Source organism: Urocitellus parryii, chromosome 3, assembly GCF_045843805.1.
Source record: "Urocitellus parryii isolate mUroPar1 chromosome 3, mUroPar1.hap1, whole genome shotgun sequence".
In the NCBI taxonomy this organism is placed as follows: Eukaryota; Metazoa; Chordata; class Mammalia; order Rodentia; family Sciuridae; genus Urocitellus; species Urocitellus parryii.
Genome location: NC_135533.1, coordinates 214,618,714 through 214,639,419, shown reverse-complemented (window position 1 = coordinate 214,639,419; position 20,706 = coordinate 214,618,714). Strand labels below are relative to the sequence as shown.

General features: G+C 45.0%; 1 protein-coding gene across 6 annotated transcripts; it reads right to left on the bottom strand.

Annotated features, from left to right (window-relative positions):
* Positions 1-2,280: 2,280 nt before the first annotated feature.
* On the bottom strand, positions 2,281-18,914 carry Znf558 (zinc finger protein 558). Of its 6 annotated transcripts, XM_077795823.1 has the most exons (9): positions 18,260-18,774; positions 18,014-18,096; positions 16,090-16,224; positions 12,846-12,965; positions 12,256-12,344; positions 11,438-11,564; positions 6,419-6,514; positions 5,729-5,811; positions 2,281-5,250 (listed from the first exon to the last, which is right to left on the bottom strand). In XM_077795823.1, the coding sequence occupies exons 4-9, from the start codon at positions 12,874-12,876 to the stop codon at positions 4,468-4,470; spliced, it is 1,209 nt and encodes a 402-aa protein (XP_077651949.1). In that variant the 5' UTR covers positions 12,877-12,965; positions 16,090-16,224; positions 18,014-18,096; positions 18,260-18,774; the 3' UTR covers positions 2,281-4,467. The 6 variants fall into 6 exon arrangements, with proteins under 6 accessions (XP_077651949.1, XP_077651947.1, XP_026267625.1 ...); XM_077795821.1 differs by lacking the exons at positions 16,090-16,224; positions 18,260-18,774 and adding an exon at positions 18,828-18,914; XM_026411840.2 differs by lacking the exons at positions 16,090-16,224; positions 18,260-18,774 and adding an exon at positions 18,828-18,908 and having other exon boundaries at positions 12,846-13,017.
* Between the last annotated feature and the right edge of the window lie 1,792 nt (positions 18,915-20,706).

Genomic DNA, 20,706 nt, shown 5'->3' with positions numbered 1-20,706 from the left:
TAATGGATTCATTTATTTTTTCTACAGCAGAGAATCCTGCGTTCCTTTCAGTTCTCAGCAGCCTTGGCTCGTAGCAGTTACTCCAAACTTGGCCTCCTCTTCACCCAGCTCCCTCCTCTGGGTCTTTCTCCTTCCTTCCTGTAAGGACACCAGATAACTGAAGGTAGGGGACACCTTTAATTTGGGATGTTTTCAACTTCAGATCTTCATATTCAATAAGATCACATCTTGAAGTTCTGAGTAGATGCAAATTTTTGGCAGACACCTGTCAACCCACCATGCCCTCCCACTCAACTTGAGGTTGAGGAAAATCCATCATGGAAGCGATAGCTGTTGTCTAGACCTGAAGGGAATCTATCAGCCTGAGCTGTACAACGCATACACACAGGCTTCCTGTCATGTCTGAGTGCTAACAGTATTGGAGGGGTGTTTTCTTCCAAAGTAGATTCAGCTACTTTGGAAGAAAAGTAAGGTTAAGGTCATTGCACATCTACAGATATTTGTACTAATTCAGCTCCTAGTGTTATGCTGTGGGAATGCCACTTTCCCCACATTACTGGCCAATACAGTCTTGCTAAACTAAAAATTCCAAACGAATCAACCAAAAAAGGGAATGTTGGCATTTTACTTTTTTTTTGGTAGATGGACACAATACCTCTATCTATCTATGGTGCTGAGGCTCTACCACTGAGCCCCAGCCCTAGTATTTTACTTCTTAAGTTTCCTTTTTAGGCTGAGGTCGGCAACCTCTCTTACACTGGGAACCTTTGTACTTTCTGTGAATGGACATACTCGGAATTAACCCATTCCTCTTATGATTCTTGGTCTTTTCCTTTGGGAAGAGTTCTTTAACTGGTGCATGTTAATTGCACAGAATGGCAGGTATCACTGTGGTATATTTGTGCATCAGAAAAGCAGAACTTGATCAATTTTGCTCCCCAGTGCCTCCCCTGCCCTTTTCTCCTCCCGTCCTCTAGCTTGGGAGGAGTTTGTAATAAGTTAGCCCTAAGCGATAAGCTGCCAACATTTTTATCTATTTGGGTTTTTGCCATGATTTACGAGTTCTGCCTTCTTGATACTGGTCCTTGTACTTTTTTGCTTTCCCTGAATTGTGTCCACAACTCTTGCTTCCACAATTGACTTGAGAGTGTAAGGAAAAGTCCTAACAATGACCCAGAAAAGCAGATCAGCACCATCATGGCTCTGACCACATCCTCTCCAATTCTCCCTCAATACCAGCCCGACACGTTCCTGTCACCATACTGGCCTCATTATGGGCCTCTGTGTGCCAAGACTGCTCTTGCCACACAAATTTATATCTCACTGTCCCACCTCATCAAGGTCTCTGCTCAAATGTCCCTTAAATGAGGGGTCTACTTTCCTATTTTACATAAATGTGTTAAGTTTTCAAGTCTCCTCAAATCTTAGAATATTTTAGTTTTCTGCCTATAATCTATCCCTTTCCCATTAGGATGAAGTAGTTCAATAGAATGTACTCAACAAGTAGGTTAGTGGTCAAGAGGGTGGGCTGTCTGGGTTCAAATGTGAGCTCTCTACTAGCCTGTGAACTGAGGCAAATATCATAAGTGCACCACACCAGTTTGCTCATGGATAGGTAGGATAATAACCAACATACTTAAGGAACACTCAATAGTTGATATTTGTAAGGCATTCTTAAGGTGCTATGTAAGTGTTTGATCATTTATTATCAATGCAATATAATGTTTTGTTATACGAAAACATGACCCCTACATAAAAGGAATGATTTACAAGAAAATTCCTAATCTGGTATGTACTTAGTAACAGCATATCAAAATAAATAAAAATGACAGAATTACAGGAGGAATGTTAATCCATAGTCATAATGGAAGACTTTACTATGCCTCTATCACTAAGTAGGATTAAAAGAAAAAAAATCAGTACATATTATAACACAATAAGATTGTATTAATATGCATATGCCCTATGTCTACATATTAAAGAATATACAGTTTTCAAAGAAACATGAAACATGGATAAAATGTGACAAACTAATAGGTTTATGGTTAGATACTACATTCAGCTGCAAGTTAACACCATCTTGAAAACAAATCACTTTGGCTTCAGCCAGTGAGGGGTTACTTTTAATCAAAGGAAGAAAAATCTCAAGAATAAGCAGTCTCTGGCTGATACAGCCAGAGGCTCTTGAGGGACCCAAAGCGTTTTCTTTCTTTCTTTCTTTTTTTTTTTTTAAGTTTTGCTGCACTCTAGTTGACAACACAGTAAAAAAAAAAAAAAAAAAAGAAAAAAGGGCAACAAAACCCCCCAAACAAATAAACCCTTCAAACTGCAGACCTTTCCAAGAGAAAGTAACGGTAACATGAATAGAAAAGAGAGCTTCCCTCAGTCCTCTGCCCCCAGTGAGTCCTGCCCAGTCCTCGTGTCCAGCAGAGTGGAACAAAGACTGCCTGGGCTTTAGGAAAGGTGGCAGATAATTTTCAATTTTGCTTACAGACAACCTGAACAAACTGTTAAGTAAGTAGGGGAGAACGGACATTGGGAAAGAAGCTAACAGCATCTGTCACACAAGTATAGGAGAAAATAGCTTCATAAAGCCCACAAATTCTGACAAAAATACCACTTTGAAAAAAGTGCACCAGAAATGTTGTTTAATGTCCATTAAGATGAGAGCATTCAGGAGCTATTCAGAAATAACTTTTTGAATATGCAATGTACCAATGTTTTCAAAGAGTAAATTATAATAAATACATTGCAGTAAAATTTTGGAACACAACTTAGGGTTCATTTTAGGAAAATGATAAAGACACAAACGTTTATATGAAAACATACTGAAGTGCTGGGGCTATAGCTCAGTGGTACAGTGCTTGCCTCGCATGTGTGAGGCATGGGTTCGATTCTCGGCATCACATATAAATAAATAAAGATCCATTGACAACTTAGAAAATATTAAAAACAAAACAAAAAAACAGACTGAAAAATTAATGAGCTAGTGGCCCAGCCTGCAGGTGAGATGTTGGCAGGGGACTCTACACTCACTGTACGTTCGTTTCCAGTACAGATTATTCTGCAGTCATTCATGAAGTGCTGAGACGGAGGCATCTAACAGACTCCACTCCTGGTGTCCCCTGGTGTCCTCCAGTGAGTTCCTGAATCACTGAAAAACTTCCAGACACACTTATAGGTTTTGCATTCAGGGACCATTTAACACAAGAGGCATCCTTGAAGGCTTTCCCTGTTCTTTGTGTTAATAAATTTTCGTCTTTAAAAAAGTGAGAGAACAAGTCAAATGTGGGGGTGCATGTCTTTTAACTCCAGCTAGGTGGGAGGCTGGAGCAGGAGGATTGCAAGTTTGAGGCTAGTCTGGGCAACTTAGCAAAATTCTGTCTCAAAAAGGGCTGGGGGTGTAGCTCAGTGGTAGAGCACTCATGCGCAAGGCCCTGTGTTCAAGCTCCAGTACTTAACAAAACGAAAAAACCAGAACATTCTCAAGTCTTTCCCATAGTCACTGTGGGCATACCTCACTGTCTCGTGGTCAGTAATGTGGACATTTGGGCCACAGGGTTTTACACATTTCTGAAGTCTTCCTCTGTTGTGTGATCTCACGTGTGTCAGACACACACTCTTTTGACCTTCAGAGGGCTTTCCCCTGAGTGGGAGCTATTACTGAAGGGTTTCCTATCGTCATTCCACTCCTCAGTTTTTTCCCAATACATAATCTTTCGGGCACGTGGGAATGAGTGTGGGCTGAAAGCTTTACCACAGAGACGGTGCTCACAGGTTTCTCTCCAGAATGGATGGACCAGAGAGCTTACTGAGGCTATGTCACAATGATTAAAAGGATGAGGGTCTGCTGAAAGCTTTTCTTCATTAATTTCATGGCAACTTTCTAAGAAGGGTCTCTGATCTGTCTCCTGATACTCATGTTTCTGTAGTCTTCTCCCACACAGTATCACAATCATTCTGTGACCAATTCCATATGAAAGAGGTGAAAACATCCTTCTGCGCCTAGGTGGTAGGACATTATGGCTTCTTCAGTGGCCCTCCCTTGAATCACTTGCTTTGGGAGGAACCTGCTGCCACGTCGTAACGCTACGTAGCCTTGTGGAGAGGCCTATGTGGTCAGGAAGTCTCCTGTCAACAACCAGCACCGACATTCTAGGCATGTGAGGGCCATCTTGGAAATGGACCCTTCATTAGCAAAGACCTGCTGACCACAGCCCTGCCTGACATCTGGGCTGAAACCTCAAGAGATCCTGAGCCAGAACTACAAAGCTAAACTGTTCCTGAATTCCTTCTGGAAACTGTGAAATAATAAATGCTTCTTGTTTTAAGTCAAAGTTTTGGGGAATGATTTGTTAGGCAGAAACAGATAACTTGTATACCTGGTTGAGTTCTCTCAGGTTGTCTTAGGGTGAGAGGTCAATAAGTGCTTTCTCATAGAGATTTCCAGTCATTTCTCATCACAACTCATATCCACCTGTTATGTATTCTCTTGTGCACAGAGAGATAAGAGTTGCTGGTAAAAGATTTCCCACAATGGTTACATTCATAGGGCTTTTCTCCAGTGTGAGTTCTCAAGTGCTTCTTAACAGCAGAGAGGTTATTAAAGGCCTTCCCACAGTCACTGCACTCATAGGGTTTCTCTCCAGTATGTATTCTTTTGTGCACAGTCAGAGAAAAGCTGCTGCTGAAGGATTTCCGACACTCGTTACATTCATAGGGTTTCTCTCCTGTGTGAGTTCTCACATGCTGTGTCAGATAGGAGCTCTTCCTGAAGGCTTTCCCACAATCATGGCACTCATACGGTTTCTCCCCTGTATGAATGCTGTTGTGTCCAGTAAGAGAGGACCTGGTGCTGAAGGCCTTTCCACACTGATTACATTCATGGTGATTCTCCCCTGTATGGATTCTCTTGTGGCTTTTGAGGTTACAACTAGTGCGGAAGACATGAAAACACTGGTTACATTCATAAGGTTTTTCTCCGGTGTGAATTCTCACGTGCAACCTAAGGGATGAGGGATCACTAAAGGCTTTCCCACAGTGATTGCATTCATAGGGTTTCTCTCCATTATGAATTCTCCTATGAATAGTAAGGTAAGACCTGCTGCTGAAGGATTTTCCGCACTGATTACAGTCATAGGGTTTTTCTCCAGTGTGAATTCTCTTGTGCTGAGTAAGGTTAGATTTGGTGCTGAAGACTTTAAAGCACTGATTACATTCATTGATTTTCACTCCACGATGACTTCTTTCCTGTTGATTGAGAGGTGAATGGTAACTATAACATAATATTTTAAATATTTGATATTTGTGTATCAATTCTCTTTTCTAGGAATTTTGCTACATCATTATAATTGATGTTTTGGCTACTTTCAGCTTATGTATGGCTTCTGACTTAAGTCTTTGAAGTTGAAAAAGAGAGATGCTTTGCCACAGGTATTTATATTCACCAGACATTTTCTGATAAATTTAAGACCAATTTATGTTTCAAATGGACAAAACTTGAGTCACATTTAATGAAATAATTATTTGTGAGAACACTCGGTGAAGAAACAAGTTAGAAGTTAACTTACACTTTTCTCCAAAGTCACAGCAGTTTTGCAGTATCTCTCTAGGGACACCATTTTCTCAAGTGTAAATGACACTTTCCACAATGAGTGCCTGGGTTATTTCTTTTCTAGGATGGGATTTCTTCCTACTATGGAAAACCAGAAATCATCCATTGTCTTACCATTTTTATACTTTTAGTCTGTTCTTTTCTAAAAACATGCTTCTTAGGAGTCAGCCATTTGGTTTTAAGTACAGTATCCAAATCTGAAACAAATTGAAAAGAAATTTATGTTGACGAGGAAAAGAAAAGACCACCACATGACTGCAATTGGTCCTGGAGGGGTTTGCAATGAAGGGGGCTTTGTTATGGAAATTTTAGGTATTAGTTTTTTAAAAAACAATTCTAATGTGGAAGCTAGAGAGAAAAAAAAATTTAAAAAGGGACCTCACAGAAGGGAGACCAGGAGAATAAAGAAAGGGGATCAGAGGTGGGGAGGAGAAGAAGGGAAGGACATTAAGTTGATCAAATTATGTTATGTACATGTTCAAACATATCATAATGAATCTACTATGTAAAATTATCATTCACTAATTAAAATAAAGGATTCTAGAAAGATTAATAAAAGACTAACAAGGTATTATCAGAAAAGAAAAGTGGGATTTAAATTTAGAAAACAGCTGCATTTTAGTTTCTCCCTAGAGCAAAAGTAAAGTATGAGATGATGGAGAACTGACGAGAAAAGAAAAAGAGTACACAAGAAACTTCCTTGTCCGTCTTTGTCATTTTACAAATTCTCTGATAATATTCCCAACTCCTGAGTCCCTGGCCACAGCCGCTCCTCACAAGGACTCATATCTACCTGGTGCTCACCTGGACAGGTGCTGGGAAGGATTCCTCTCTCCTCTGTCACCGTCTTGTCTTCTTGCTCCAACTGGGAGATCAAACTGTGTTTATCAACATGACACCCTATTTATGGAGAAAATACACATGGTGTGCAGAGACTGTCTGCAGGACAGCAACTCCATGAAAACTAAAGCCAAGACTTCTGAAGATGGAAAAGTATGACTTTAGAAACAGTGGAATAATTTCATCTAAATTCTGAGCATTGTAACTTACAAGGAACAAAAATGAAAGTATCCTTAACTCAATATTCAGGATGATAGGGCTTAAATAATTCCAGAAGCCCATGCCTAAAGTCAGACACATCTTTTAGAGGCCCTCACTTAGTATTGAGAGTTAGGATAAGAGATGTTCTCTGCATAGAGAGGGCATTAGACAGATAGCTCTGTGAGGAGGCAGATCTGTCTACCTTGTTCACCACTATCCCCAAACCTTCCCAGTCCCAAGATAGAGAGGCGCTCAACAAAGACTGTCCACAGTGACAGCAATGAAAACAGTCGAGTAGGGAACTCTAAGCGCCCATCCCTCCACAAAAGACTGTATAAATAAACTGCAAAAATGTTCAAGATCATCTTTATTGGAGCTCTGGAAACTTATCAAAAGCTTATAGCAGTCAGTTAAATGTCTAATCAAGGGAAAAATAAATAGCTGGAATTGGGTAAGAATATTATGACATTTTAACGGAACCAGACCAATCTTCTCTGTTTTGGCAGGGAAGACAGAGCCAGCATTACTACTCATGGAGGGAGCACAGTGGACTTCACTCAGTGATTTCTTCTGACCTGTCTGTGGGCTTCCTGCAGGACTGGGTCAAAGGGCTTGCCTTATTTGTCTAACTCCCAACTCTGAGAACCGAGCTTGTGATCCGGGACCCATGTTAACTTTGCAGAGGAGGGCAGTAAAACACCATGCCTCTGAAGTGCCCCTCCCCTCTCCCCCAAACCTAACCAAATTAATGGAACAATGAGGGTGAGTCTAAGCTGGAATGTCCAGATACATAATATTCTGAAGGACCCTGGGAATTAGGGTAAGGAGTGTTACCTGTAGAAAGCTGCTTGCTTACACACATGCCAAGTTCCTTGGGTGCTGGTCCTACAGGGACAAAGTAAGCTGGCTTCTGTAGTCTAGCTTATAAACCCCTTTCCCTGTGGTAACTGGTGTGGAACTGGGGGCACTGTGGAGAGGACAAGTGCTACTTGTCTAGCCAGTGACTACTGGACAAAGTATTGAGAGGGATGGACATGCTGTTTTCTGGAGTCATTTTGTGAGGGATGGAGGCATTATTCAAGGAAGCACTGTGAAGGACGAAGGTGCTACTGGCCCAGCCTGTTGCCCCTGGACACTCCCTGCAGGCATTTCTCAATTAACCCTTTGACTCACATCCCTTCTCCAGGTGTCGTCTTTGGTCTCTCAGTAAACCTAGTGCAAATGGGCTGTGAACCTTCCACATGTGACAGATTTAAAGGCCAATGTACCAGTCAGTCCTGCCAGAGAGTAGATGCAAACAAAACTAGTACGACCAGAAAGCCTGGAAGAAAAAGTGGGGAAAAAGATGTTTGATGTGTATGGCTTTGAACAGTCCCCCATGCTCCTAGGAGTTCAGAACTCTGGAGTACAGCTACCCTACAACAACAAGGCTAAAGGGACACCTTCAGGCTAAAATCAAAGGACAATGGAAAGTAACTCCAATCCACACAAGGGAAGAGCACTGGCAGGGCTGGGGCGGCTCCGAGGGAGAGCACTTGCCTGGCTTTCACCCTCAGCACTGGGACAAACAGAATTAGAGAACACAGGTAAAGGTAAACATAGAGCTGAATATAAGTCAAGGAAGATATAGGGTTGGTTTGCAACTTTTCTATTTTTCTGATATCACTTAAAGATAAAGGCCTAAATTGATTAATTATAAATCTACCTTAATGGGCGCACAATTCATGATGATACAATTTGAGACAAAACAACTATGGGAGAAGGAACACAGCTACATAGGAGTAAAGTCTTTTTTACTATTGAAATTAGGCTGGTATTAAACCAAACTAGACTGTTATAACAAATGAAAACATAAATGGTAATCCTGAGGGCAACCACTAAGAAAATAACTGAAGAACACACAAAAGAATGGGAATCAAAACAGCCCATGAGAAAATAGTGAACAATAATGGAAAAATTGAGAAACAAAAATGAAAAAAAAGATGAAGCTCAATTAAAAGGCAGATTTTGGCAGAATGCATGTAAAAATAATCCAGTTAATGCTATGTATTACAGGAAACTCATTTTACAGTGAAGACACTAACATGCTGACTATGAGAGGAGAGAAAAGGATGCACAGAGGCACTGCAGACAAAAGCCGAGAAGAGAGGGCAGCCTCTGCTGAGGTCAGGCTGAATGCTGCGCTTGAGAGAAGACTGATGCAAGATACGAGTAAAGATGTCATATGCATCATCGATATAAACGTACAGGGCCAATTCACAAAGAAAATTCAGTAATTATAAACAATACATACCTGATAGAACTTCAAAATAAAAAAATGACAGAATCGAAAGGAGAAAGAGTTCTATTCCTAGTGGTTTGAGACTTTAATACCTCATTTTCAATAACGAATAAAATAACTCATATTGGTTAATAAGGAAACAGAGGATTTAAGAAACACTTCAAGCTCACGGGACCTAAAAGGCACAAAGAGCAGCCATCCAACAATAGAAGACACGCTGATCCCAGATGCTTACGGAACTCTGGCAGGTCATATGTCAGGCTATAAAACAGGGCTCACTAAATTTAAAAACGAGGAACTCACTGGGCACAGGGGTGTGCTCCTGGAGCCCCAGCTACTCGGGGGACTGAGGCAGGAGAACTGCTTCAGCACACAAGTTTGAGACCAGCTTGAGCAACGCAGCAAGAGCCCACCTCATAAATAAAATAATAAAATCATGAAAAGCATCTTCTGTAACAGAATGAAATAAAACAAATGAGCATCAGAAGGATACATACTTGGAAGCTTACTATTGTTAGGATCACAATCCCACCCAAAGTGGTCCACAGAGATAAGGCGACCATATCAAAATCCTGATCCCCTTCCATTTTTTTTTCCCCCAGAAATGGAAGCAAATCTTAGAATTCATAGAATTGCAAAGGAACCTGGATAGGAATATCAGTCTTAAAAAAGAACAAAGCAGGAAGACTCACATTACCTTATAAAACTTACCAGAAAGCAACAGTTACCAAGAGAGTAAGGAACTAGCAAGGACACACCTGAGGACCACGGGAGAACTTCGAGCACACAGGCTCTGACGACCTGAGGCCAAGTAATACTTGACAAGGCCCCAAGACCATTTGTTGGGGGGAAGACCAGCCTCTTTTGCAAAGGTGCACAACTGGGGACACACATGCTAAAGAATGAAGCTGACACCTTCTCCACACCTTATGTAAGATTAACCTAATGACTCAAACACCTGGATCTAAGTGCTGACACTAGAAAACTGCTGGAAGAAAACAGGGCTAAGTCTTCACGACTATTTTCGGCAATGGTTTCTTAGGTAAGGGACCAAAAGTGCAAGGAGCAACGAGGTAAACTGGACTTTATCAAAATTAAAATTTTTATGCATCAAAGGACAGTATCTTGAAAATGAAAAGAGACCCATGGAATGGAGAGAAATTATTTGCACTTTGAATAGGGTATACTTTGAATAGGGTTTACTACCCAGAAGACACAACAAACTTTTACAACCCACTAAGAGAAGAACCAACAACCAATTTAAAAATGGGCAAAGGATTTGAATAGACACTTCTTCAAAGAAGAGATACAAACAGCCAGGAAGTGCATGGAAAGAGGCTCGTGTGGTCAGTCACGGGGAAATGTAGATCAAAGTGAGACTCCACTCCACATCTCTCAGACGGCTACCACCAAGGACACACGTGGGGAGGTGGAGAACGCTGGACTCTCACTGTAGGGATGTAAATTGGTGCAGTTGCTGTGGAAAGGGCTGGCAGTTCCCTAAAAGCTAAACAAGTATCATGACCTGTCAGCATCCCCAGCCAAGAGAACTGAAAGCAGGTGTGTCAACAAAAATTTACACACAAATATTCACAGCAGTATTATTCATGACAGCCCCAAAGTAGAAACAACCCAAATGTATATCATCCAATGAGTGGATAAACAAAATTCGATTATGTCTACACAATGGAATACCATTCAGTTCCTATTAAAAGGAACGAAACACAGATATATGGTACAACAGAGCTATAAATACTGTGTCACAAGAAAAAAACACAAAAGGTTACATATTTTGTAATTTCATTTACATGAAATGTTGGGAATTGGCAAATCCATAGATAGAAAGCAGGTTAATGGTTACCAGCAGCAATGGATGGAGAAGGTAATGGTACTAACTGCTTAAAAGGAATAGGGTATTTTGCTACAACGAAATACCTGAAGCTGGGTACTTATATTTATAAGCTAAAGAGGTTTATTTTGGCTAATGATTCTGAAATTTGATAAGTTAAAACATCATGGTGCAGGCCTCTAGAGAAGCCTCTGTGGCTCTGTTATAACATGGTAGAGAAGTGGGAAGGGAACCAGCTCCTGAGAGATGGGACTAAGCACATGGGGTGGCCTCCCTTTACAACAACCTATATTCCAGAGAGCTAACCTGGTGCCACCGACCTGACTCATTCCCTTTCTAAGAGTGCTGCTCCCTGATCCACTCATCTCCAACAGGCCCCACTACCTTGGTACTGCTTCACTGGGGACCAAGTTTCCCGTACATGAACCTTTGGGGGAGACACCATAGTTAAACCAGAGCAGGGGTGAAAAAGAGTTCTGACTTTGTAGTGCTGATGATGGCACACAACACTGAGAACATTAAAAGCCACTTGATGGTACATTCTGCAATAATTCAACTGTTGAATTTTACATCAATAAAAATAAAATCAGAATAAAAGGAAAGTCTTGCTACCTGAGTCATTAAATCAATGCAGGGCTGACGTTGGGCTTACCAAGGGAGGCCAGGTTCCTGCAGTTCTCCAACATCACATCTCGGTACAGAGTTCTTTGAGACGGGTCCAGCAATGCCCACTCCTCCTGGGAGAACTCCACAGCCACATCCTTGAAGGTCACCAGGTCCTAGACCATCACAAACATTATGGCTTAGCTACAGAGCTGCCAAAACCAACAGGAAGAGGTCCAGGATGACAGATCCAGGGACAGGAAACCTGGAGCAGGATACGGGTGGGCAGGTCTGGGCTCTGTCCTCCGTGCTTGCCTCCTGTCTACTGGGCCCACCCCCAGATCCAGCGCTACAGAGACCTTCTTTTCCTACTGATTGTGAGCCCTTGGAGTCTTCCTTCCCTCAACTCCAGGGTTGAGCAGAAATACCTGGTAAAGGAATGAATGATTCCCCACAGCCATCAAAAGTTGTCTGAGGGGCTGGGGCTGGGGCTCAGTGCAGAATGCTTGCCTAGCATGTGTGAGGCACTGGGTTCAATCTTTAGCACCACATAAAAAATAATAAAGTAAAATAAAGGCACGCTGTCCATCTACAATAAAAAGCTGTCTGAGTTGAGGACATGGCCATCTCTTCTCAGCTTCCCCTTGAACTCTCAGAAGCACGTGATGCATTTATGGAGCTAAGAGGGAGCTTTGACAATGTAGTAGGTATTGACATACTTGGACGTCTTCTGTGCAGCCCCTGAACCCTCATAGGAGGCCTGGGGGTCCTGTGATGCCTAAGGACCCATCAGTTGTGAGGCTCCAGGCCACTAAAGGAAGCAAGTCCAAAGGAATGACGACAGGGAAAAAGGAAGAGCCGACTCACCTGTAGCCAGCTGGCCAGGAGCTCACCAGCCAGCCCCTCCTTCCCTCTGCATGGTTTCCTGTGAGGGGCTGGGCACAGGGAGGACTGATCTGGGGAAGAAGGAACAAGTCACAAGAATCCAGAATGCCCAGTGCTGACACTCTGGAGGCTTCTCCATCCACCTGTGCTTGACCATACACCAAGACACACAGCCCATAAACAAGCCCACCCACACAGATACCCACCTGCACTTTCACAGAAAACCTGGACAAAGCTGTCTCACCCTGGCCAGAAAACAGGACTCAAAGGTCTGACTGCACATGGAGAAGAGATTGCTGCCATCTCACAGATGAGGACATTGAAGTTCTCAAGTTTTTCTCAAGTTTACCGAAAGAATTAAGGATTAATTCAAAAACTCCCACATATTCACCATGTAGGTGACAAAGCACTAACATACAAACACCCAAGTCCTAAGTCCCAGGAGCCACCCCACCTGACCCCGAGGCCTCTGGGCCCACACCTACCTCACCTGTATGGCCCTCTCCTCTGTACTGCTCTGGGGGCTATGGATCCTCAAGCCTGAAATGGGCTGCCAAGACCCCCTGACTCACCACAAGTGGGGGGCAGAACAGTGGCTGCCATCCTGTGACTCCAACAGCAAAGCTTCTGAACACCAGGGTGGTGGGAAACAGGACCCTCCTCTTGCTCCCACGGGGCACTGGGAGAGCGCTCTGGAACAAGCAGGAGATAGGAAGTCTGAACAGCCTCTCCCTCTTGGAGCTGCTGAGGACAAGTAAGTCTTTCTTAGCCTGTCTACCATGCCCTCCTCAAAATACAAGTTCTGTCTTCCACACTTGGTCTTTATTCTGCTTAGCAGGTTGTATGTCAGGGAAAAATTAAAAAAAAAAAAAAAGCAACTGTTTTCCTTTCACTCTCACACCACATCAGCATGGAATTTTGACACCAGCTATGTGGATTTCTCCCCACAAACAAGTAGGCAAATGATTTTGCAGTGGACACCAGCTGGGCACATTTTCTCCCTTGATAGGGTGTCACAGCCCACAGTTCGGGGGCTCATCTCCAAGGCCTTCCCCTGCACTTTAAATGTGAGTCACAAGTCCCAGGTTGTTCTGTGTGCTCTGACCAATGGCTGTAAATGGGGTTTCCCACAAGCGCCTCCTCAGGTTTGATGTACTTACTCAATGGCTTGGAGAACTCAGGGAATCACCTACAGACACTGGTTCCTTATAAAGGATATCACAAAGGCACAGATGGAGGTACACAGGGGACGCATGGGGAAGGGGTGCCTTCTCTGGCTGTGTCCCCCTCCGGGAACCTCTCGTACAGTTACCTGGGATCTCTCAGAACCCTGATCTTTTGGATTTTTATGCAGACTTCACTGCACAGGCATGACGGCCAACAGATGGAGCAGGGAAAGCCACCAGGCCTGTCTGTCCGGATCTCCCTGGCCTCTTCGTTGGGCTTTCCTTACCCAGAGCATGGGACAGAACCCCTCTGGAATGAGCAGTGTCTATGACCCATTATCAGACAAGGTAGGTCAGAGAACTCCCCTGTGGCCAGCCAGAGGCAGGAGAAGACTAGATCCTGCCTTGGAGAAGAGAAATTTCACTTCACAGCCTGACACAGGGAGGAAGCTGAGCTAGGAAGGATGCATGAAAACCAACACACTGTGTATCATAATGGCAGAGCCAAGCGATGGCACAAGGTGTCTTCCTGTCCCCAGGGGTAGGACCAATATGTCACTGCTCCACTCCTCTTCAAAAGTGTGGCTTCACTGAGTCTCCTGAATATTCTTCCCATCCCAGTTGTTATCATAAACCTCACAGCTGCGACCCCTCAAATTCTGAGACTTTGCCCCTGACTCTCATTATTCCTTGAGCCTCCAGTCCCACCTCATTTGGTGGATGGCAGTGATGCTCACAACGTTAGGGGTGTCTCAATCCAAGGCCCCTGCCCCATTCCCCATCGACCCCACCTTGCCATGGTCATCCACTGGCCCTGGTGTACCACCTGGGATAATCAGAAATTTCCATCTCTCTGAATTGAACCTTCTTTCTTTTCTACTGTTCACTCATTTTTTCCTTTCCTCACATCTGAGCATACCGGGCCTCCAGCCACCCTCTCCCATTTCCTTGTTCGACATGGGCCAGCTCCTCTCTCATTTCACACACACCTAGCTTGACTTCATCATCCCCCTGTCAACACATGTCCTTATCCCCACCTCGAGCTTACGGTGGCCCAGCAGAACTGCAGCCAGCCAGGATTCCATCACCACCTGCTTGTGGCCACATTTGAGCACATCAGCCTGCACAAGGGCTGTGATATGGTCACCTCTAGACAAACAAGCTCATCAATATGAACAGAGGCACCAACCCTGCAGGACAACCCCACAAGGACCATGTAGCCTCACTCACCTCACCTGTCGCCTCCCCACGAGTCTTGCAAAAGCTCCCTATTTCCCTCCAAGGCAACCAGCTTCCTAATTGGCCTTGATGACCCTAGCCTCCGGGGGCCAGACTCTTGTGTGGCCCCTGACATGTCTGAATGAGGGCTGGCTCTGCTGAGGGGGCGACAGGGAGGACTTCTGAGGACAGGTCCTAGAAGGCATTGCAGCTTCCGCCTCAGGCTCCTGTATGCTCGTTTGCTCCAGGGGACATCGGCTTCCATGCTAGGGACGAGCAAGAGGCCCTGCCTGAGGCTTAGGGGGAGAGGAGCTGAGGCCGGCACTGACCTGCCAGCCACAGGGAGGCCTGGAGAATCCTGGAGTTCGTGGATCTTGCAGATGGGACAGCCCCAGGTGGAAGTCCCCTGAAACCTCGGACAGTCCCAAGCCAGACCCTTTCAGCCACACTGCTCCTGCATTCCTGATCCACAACACCCCTGAGAGATCTGCCCTGCCTCCCTTCCCCTGTTAGACAAGGCATAGCCCCCTGCTCTCTGCAGGCTGCACTCGGCAGCTCTGTCCTGGGGTCTGTCTCCTGCTTTGTAGGAGCTGTCTGTCCACTCTTGATAGTCTCTGGTCATCCTTTCCTTTCAAGTTCTCCCCTCTCCATTCAAGTCAGGTCTAGGATCCCCAGCAGTGAAACATACCTATGCTCCGAGCATGGTTTTCTTTCTGTGACTGCCAGTCTCTTTCCCTCAACCCAGCCAGAGTCACTCACTCCCATCCCACTCGCTTCCTCACATACCACTACCTGGTGTCCACTACTACTGCTACCTTAAGGGTGATGCCCCTGGCAGTCACCAATGCACACCACAGTGACATAAGTGCAGACTGCAGCCCCTCACATCAAACCTTCCTGAGGTCTTTGTGCAAGGCCAGCTGACCGGGGAACTGTGACAGAACTGTCCTGCCTCTACAGGTACAGGAGGTCCTATCTCCCCAGCAGGGACCTAAGTTGTGCTCAGGTATAGTTTGGTTACTGAATTGAGGAGGGAGAAAGGGTTGGGATCCAGCCAGCTCACTGGGACCCCAAGAAGAAAGCAGGCAGAGGAGGCACTGAGATCTTTTCAGGCCACAAGCTCCTCTTCCTGAACTCTCCCATTGGGGCAGAAGGAGATTCTGTTCAGTTGGATTTGGTGACTCTTGCCCTGCTCTGGATATGTTGGTGTTGGAAAAGGGTCACAGAGGATGGGCCATTCTACATCAGTGATGTCCAATAGAACTTTTGGGGATGACAGAAATGTTCTATAATACTGCTCTGTCCAATATGGTGGCCATTAACTAACCACATGTGGCTACTGAGTTTAAAATGTTATCTGTGGGACAGAGAAAATGACCTTTTCATTGTGTTTAGCAGGTACCACAGTACAACAGGGCAGCCGTAGACATACTTGGGCCTGACTCCTCTAAGATGCAGGAAGGATCCTGGGAGTGGCAAAACGACGGTGGGCGTGTGGCCTTGGGTGAGGGGCTGGCTGCAGGTTTGCACAGGTAGAAGTCAGAAGCACACTAGTCCACGATGCCATCTGATGAATGCAAATGTGCTTTCAGTGAGAGCAATGAGAGCGAGCACTGGCACTTTCTCTCTGTTCTAAACTCCCCAATTCCATCTTTCTACCTCTTTCTTACTTTGTAAGCACCATGTAAACTCAGGAATGATCATCTGATTCCCAAACTTCTCCCTAACAACTCCTATCTTGCCTGATTCAAGCCTTCATTTGGAGTCCTGAAGTCCCACAGCCTGAGAGCAAATGCACATCATACCACCCTCCAGCTCTCATGTCCTTGGTGTCCTCACACTGGCCTCAGAACAGAGAACAGCCAGGCCAGGTCTGCTTCTGCCTTTGGGTTGGGCCTGATGCACACTGTCTTCCCCGTTCCCAGAGTGTGCTGGGTCCTCTCCTGCTCAGAGGTTTTCCTTATGCTGGTCCCTCGACATGCAGTAGTCTCTTGAACACACCCTAGGGCCCTCACCCATCTAACCCTGCAACTAGCTAGACTCAAACCCCCCTTTAACTCTCAAGCTAGATACTAGCATTTTCCAAGAGGATTCTCTGTCCCCTCACAGTGAGTCCCATAATACTCATTTAAATTCATCTTCCCAGTTAGAATGGACACTCCAGGGAGGCAGTACGAGGTCTGTTTTTTCCAGGGTTCGAATGCATCTGGACCAGGGCATGGCTCAAGGAGGTGACCAACAGCTGTTTGCCTAGTGCTGTCCTGGTTTGAACACTGAGTGTCCTGTGTCCTGGAAAACCCCTTAGTCTCAAATAAGTAGGAACAATCTGTCACCCTAAATTGTGTACCCAAATAATGTATATGGTATGATAAGCATTCTTTAACAATGTTACAAGAAAGCTAGAATGAGAAATACACATATACATAATAAAATCCCACAATTAAAATAAAATAATTTGAGATTCTCAGCATTATAAAATGGGCCATATTGCTATTTCAGAAGTTTTAAGAAATAAGTTAATTCCTATTAGGAGGCAAAATGTTGAGGACCATCTTTTATTTTCTTTTTTGGAAATGAGTTTCTTCGACTTTAGTCTATGAGTTGTTGCTTAATCAATTTCCCAAATTTTTAAAATTTAAATTCTTCTTTTCAATTGTAGATGGACACTATACCTTAATTTTACTTAAAAATTTTTTTTTTTTAAAGTGGTGCTATAGATAGAACCCAGTGCCTCACAGGTGCAAGTTAAGCACTCTACCACTGAGCTATAGCCCCAGGCCCTTCCCAAATGTTTTAAATCTCAGTAGGAGGGGGGGGGGGAAACAAACAACTGTTCAAAATACATCCGGTTGCTGTTCAACCCAATTTAAAATTTCTGTTACTAAACAAGGATGCTCAAATCATCTTTTTTGCAAATACCACTGTGTTTTGAAGCTTTGTGGAGGATTTATAGGTTTAGAATGGGATGGGTCTGAGAAACGCTGCTAAGTATCCTGGTAGCCTTTAGTGGGAAGCCTAATAACACTAAATAAATAGGAATAAATACACATAAATATTTTTTATATTTATATTTACATAAAATCCTGCATTTTAAAATATTAGGGCATACATACAGAAAATAATTACATATGCTTAAAGTTACTTACATGGATGTCTTGTAGGCTTATATGCATTTAACTATATTTACTTATTTACACATACATATTTTAGAATCCTTCCCCTGAATATAAGCCATCGAATAATTTTTCTTAAGATACTTTCACTCTTAGTCCCTCCTTCTGGGTACAACCTAAGTACAGGAAAAGGTGCACTGGCCATCCTATCTAGGAGCCTGTTCAGTTCCACATTGTACTCACCTGGTCACACTGAGTTCCACAGATCAGTGGATCACTGAGGCTGGTTTCATCATAAACCTGAATTTGAACGACGCTTTTCTTTTCTGAAAAAAAGAAAAAAGGCCCAAGAATTGATTTTGAAGCCTTTTATAATACGGTTGTTAGACAGGGATAAACCACTCCATTCTCCGTTTTCCCTTCTTCTTTTTTGTACTTATGGGCTTAAGGTGTGATGAGGACCCAACCTGCTGGCCTGCAGGGATTTACCTTATTCCTACGCACATGTGCTCAAGACGGGAGAAGGCGGCTTTGTGTGTACACTTGGACTTGCTCAACCAATCTGGCTGGAAAGATTTTTATGGTGACTCCAGACGTCACCATAAAATCGGAAACGTCTCGTCACTTAGAGGCCCTGTACGTGACTCAGCTGAATTCTAAGCAGCTCATCTGGTTCATTCGGGACTTGAGATGCGAGGCCGCAGGCAGGGCTCCCCGCTCGGCACACAGCTCTTTGTTGTGGGGGGCTGCACCGAGCTGTGGACGCGGCGTCCCAGGACCTTCACCGCGAGGGACAGGAGCACTGCCCCCAGCCCCGATCTACAATCCAAACGCCTGTAGACTCGCCCCCGGGGCGGACGATGCGGGGGCTCCGCGGGGTGACGCGGGGTCCCACCTGGGGAAACGGCAGCGGGGCGCTGACCCCAAGGAGCAGCCTGAGGCCTCACGCAGAGGCGGGGCTCCCGGGATGGGCGGAGGGACGCCGAGCCCGCGGTCGGGGGTGCCCGCGGCCCACGCCCCTCCCTGAACTCGCACCCGAGCCCCTCCCGCCGCTCACCGCCTCCGGCCCCTCCCGAGCGCCCAACGCGCCGACTCGCGGAGACGACCGGCTTCGCTCCCCAGCGCTCGACGCGCGGCTCCTCCCACGGCACCGCCCCGCGCTTCCGGTCGTGGGCGGGACGTCCCGCAGTCCACTTCCGGTCTCGGGCTGTCAGCCACAGACAGCTCCTCTAGTTTGGGACTGCGTGGGGCGGGCGAGGATGCTGATCGCGCAGCCCCTTCTCGGGCTGAGCTGTTTTAGTTTTCTTAGTGAGCGTGTGCACGGTTGTGCCCTTGGGTGGGTCAACCGCGGGGGAGACATCAGTCCTGGGTGGGAGTCGTAGGGAGGAGCGGGGTCAGCTGGCGGGTGCCAAGCAGTGGAAGGCGTCGGGCCCGGGAGGCGGGGCCTGCCTGTGGGTGGAGACCGGTTCCGGGGGCGGGGCAGGGGCGGGGCCCAGTGCTGGGGGCGGGGCGGCCCAGACTTGGAGAGACAGGCTGACTGTGGTGGGTGGAACCTAGGTTTGGGGGCGGGGCTGTGGGCAGAGACCAATCCCAGGAGTGAATTACAGAAGGGCTGGGTTGTAGAATGGGGTTGCCAAAAGTCCCCTGGGGCTAGGGATTTTAGAGACCAGCTCTGGGGATGTTAGAGGTGAGACTTTTCTTGGACTGTAGAGATAGAAGGACGCTTAGAAACAACTTTTCTTCAGTCTGATCTCCATGATCACATAGCCCAATAGAATCAGGTTTTATATGCACAGTTCCCTATAACTTGCTTTCCCAAGGCAGAAGATAAGGATTTAATACTATCTTAGTTTAAAAACTTTGTGGACACAGGAGGGCATTAAGTCTTAGATACATGTATAGGAAATCTTCAGTGCTACACATTCAGTAAACTATCCTAAATCCCACCATTGTCTCTCAGTCCTCTTGCCCAGAGGACTTCCAGATAGAGTGTGTACATGTATGTGTATGTATGTATATGTATGTGTATGTATGCTGTAGTAATTTATAGAACAAATTCTTATACCTAGTAAGTCACTGTTTTAGATACTGGAAATATGTATTGCACAAAGCATACAAGATTTCCTAATCTCAGAGAACTTGGATTTTAATGGTGGGCAGGGGGAGTGAACAATGAATATTACAAATAAAACACATGATGTGTTAGATATTGATAAATGCAAAGGAAAAAATGAGGAGTGTAGTCTTGAGTGATCTTACCATTGACGACGTGTTCTCTTTTCTAAGCCCAAAGACTCCAATTGTAGTTTCTCACAGTGAGGCCTCTCCCTTGCCCTGAACAAACTACTGACTGCATTCTAAACACCTCTTTAGTACAATGTTTACCCTGATTCTGGGGACCCCAGGGTGATTGGAGTGTGGTGGCTTTGGGGAATGGAGCTGGGAAGCCTTAGTAGCTGCAAGGGCAAGAGGCTGCTAACTTTCATAGTGGACAGCTCCTGGTTGTGAGCCAGCAGAATCAACAAAGGACCTTATAGCATAAGTTCATATGATGCTTCGGCAAGAAGATAAATGGTTATGGCATATTTTCCTTCTGATTTAAGTTGCATATCATAATGCTTCTCAAGAGAGCACTCACAGGAAGCCACTATTGATTAATGGTGGTTGGCATGAGATTAGACATCTTTGCCATTGCCTCTAAGGTTTCTTGCTGAAGGTTTTTCTTTGTCCTGCAATTAAAGTATGTTGAATAAAGCATGGGGGCTGTAAATCATTCACTGGCCTTAGAAATCACACTTTTGGCCTTTTCAGTCTCTCTGGGCTGTATCTGTGCCTTCTATTCTGGTGGTGGTTGTCTCTTTAAGGATTTCTGGAAAACAGCATCCCATTTTTTCCTGATCAGACCCCTAGTACTTTGTGCTCAACTTACTTCCCCC

What these genes read in the sequence shown, in the direction of transcription:
- Znf558 (XM_077795821.1), bottom strand. Translation starts at nt 12,876, where the DNA reads ATGGCAGCCACTGTTCTGCCCCCCACTTGTG. An exon ending in TGTTCTGCCCCCCACTTGTG is followed by an intron (nt 12,345 to 12,845) that starts GTGAGTCAGGGG and finishes CTTCTTCCCCAG; the next exon opens with ATCAGTCCTCCCTGTGCCCA. An exon ending in CAGGAACCTGGCCTCCCTTG is followed by an intron (nt 6,515 to 11,437) that starts GTAAGCCCAACG and finishes CTCCATAAATAG; the next exon opens with GGTGTCATGTTGATAAACAC.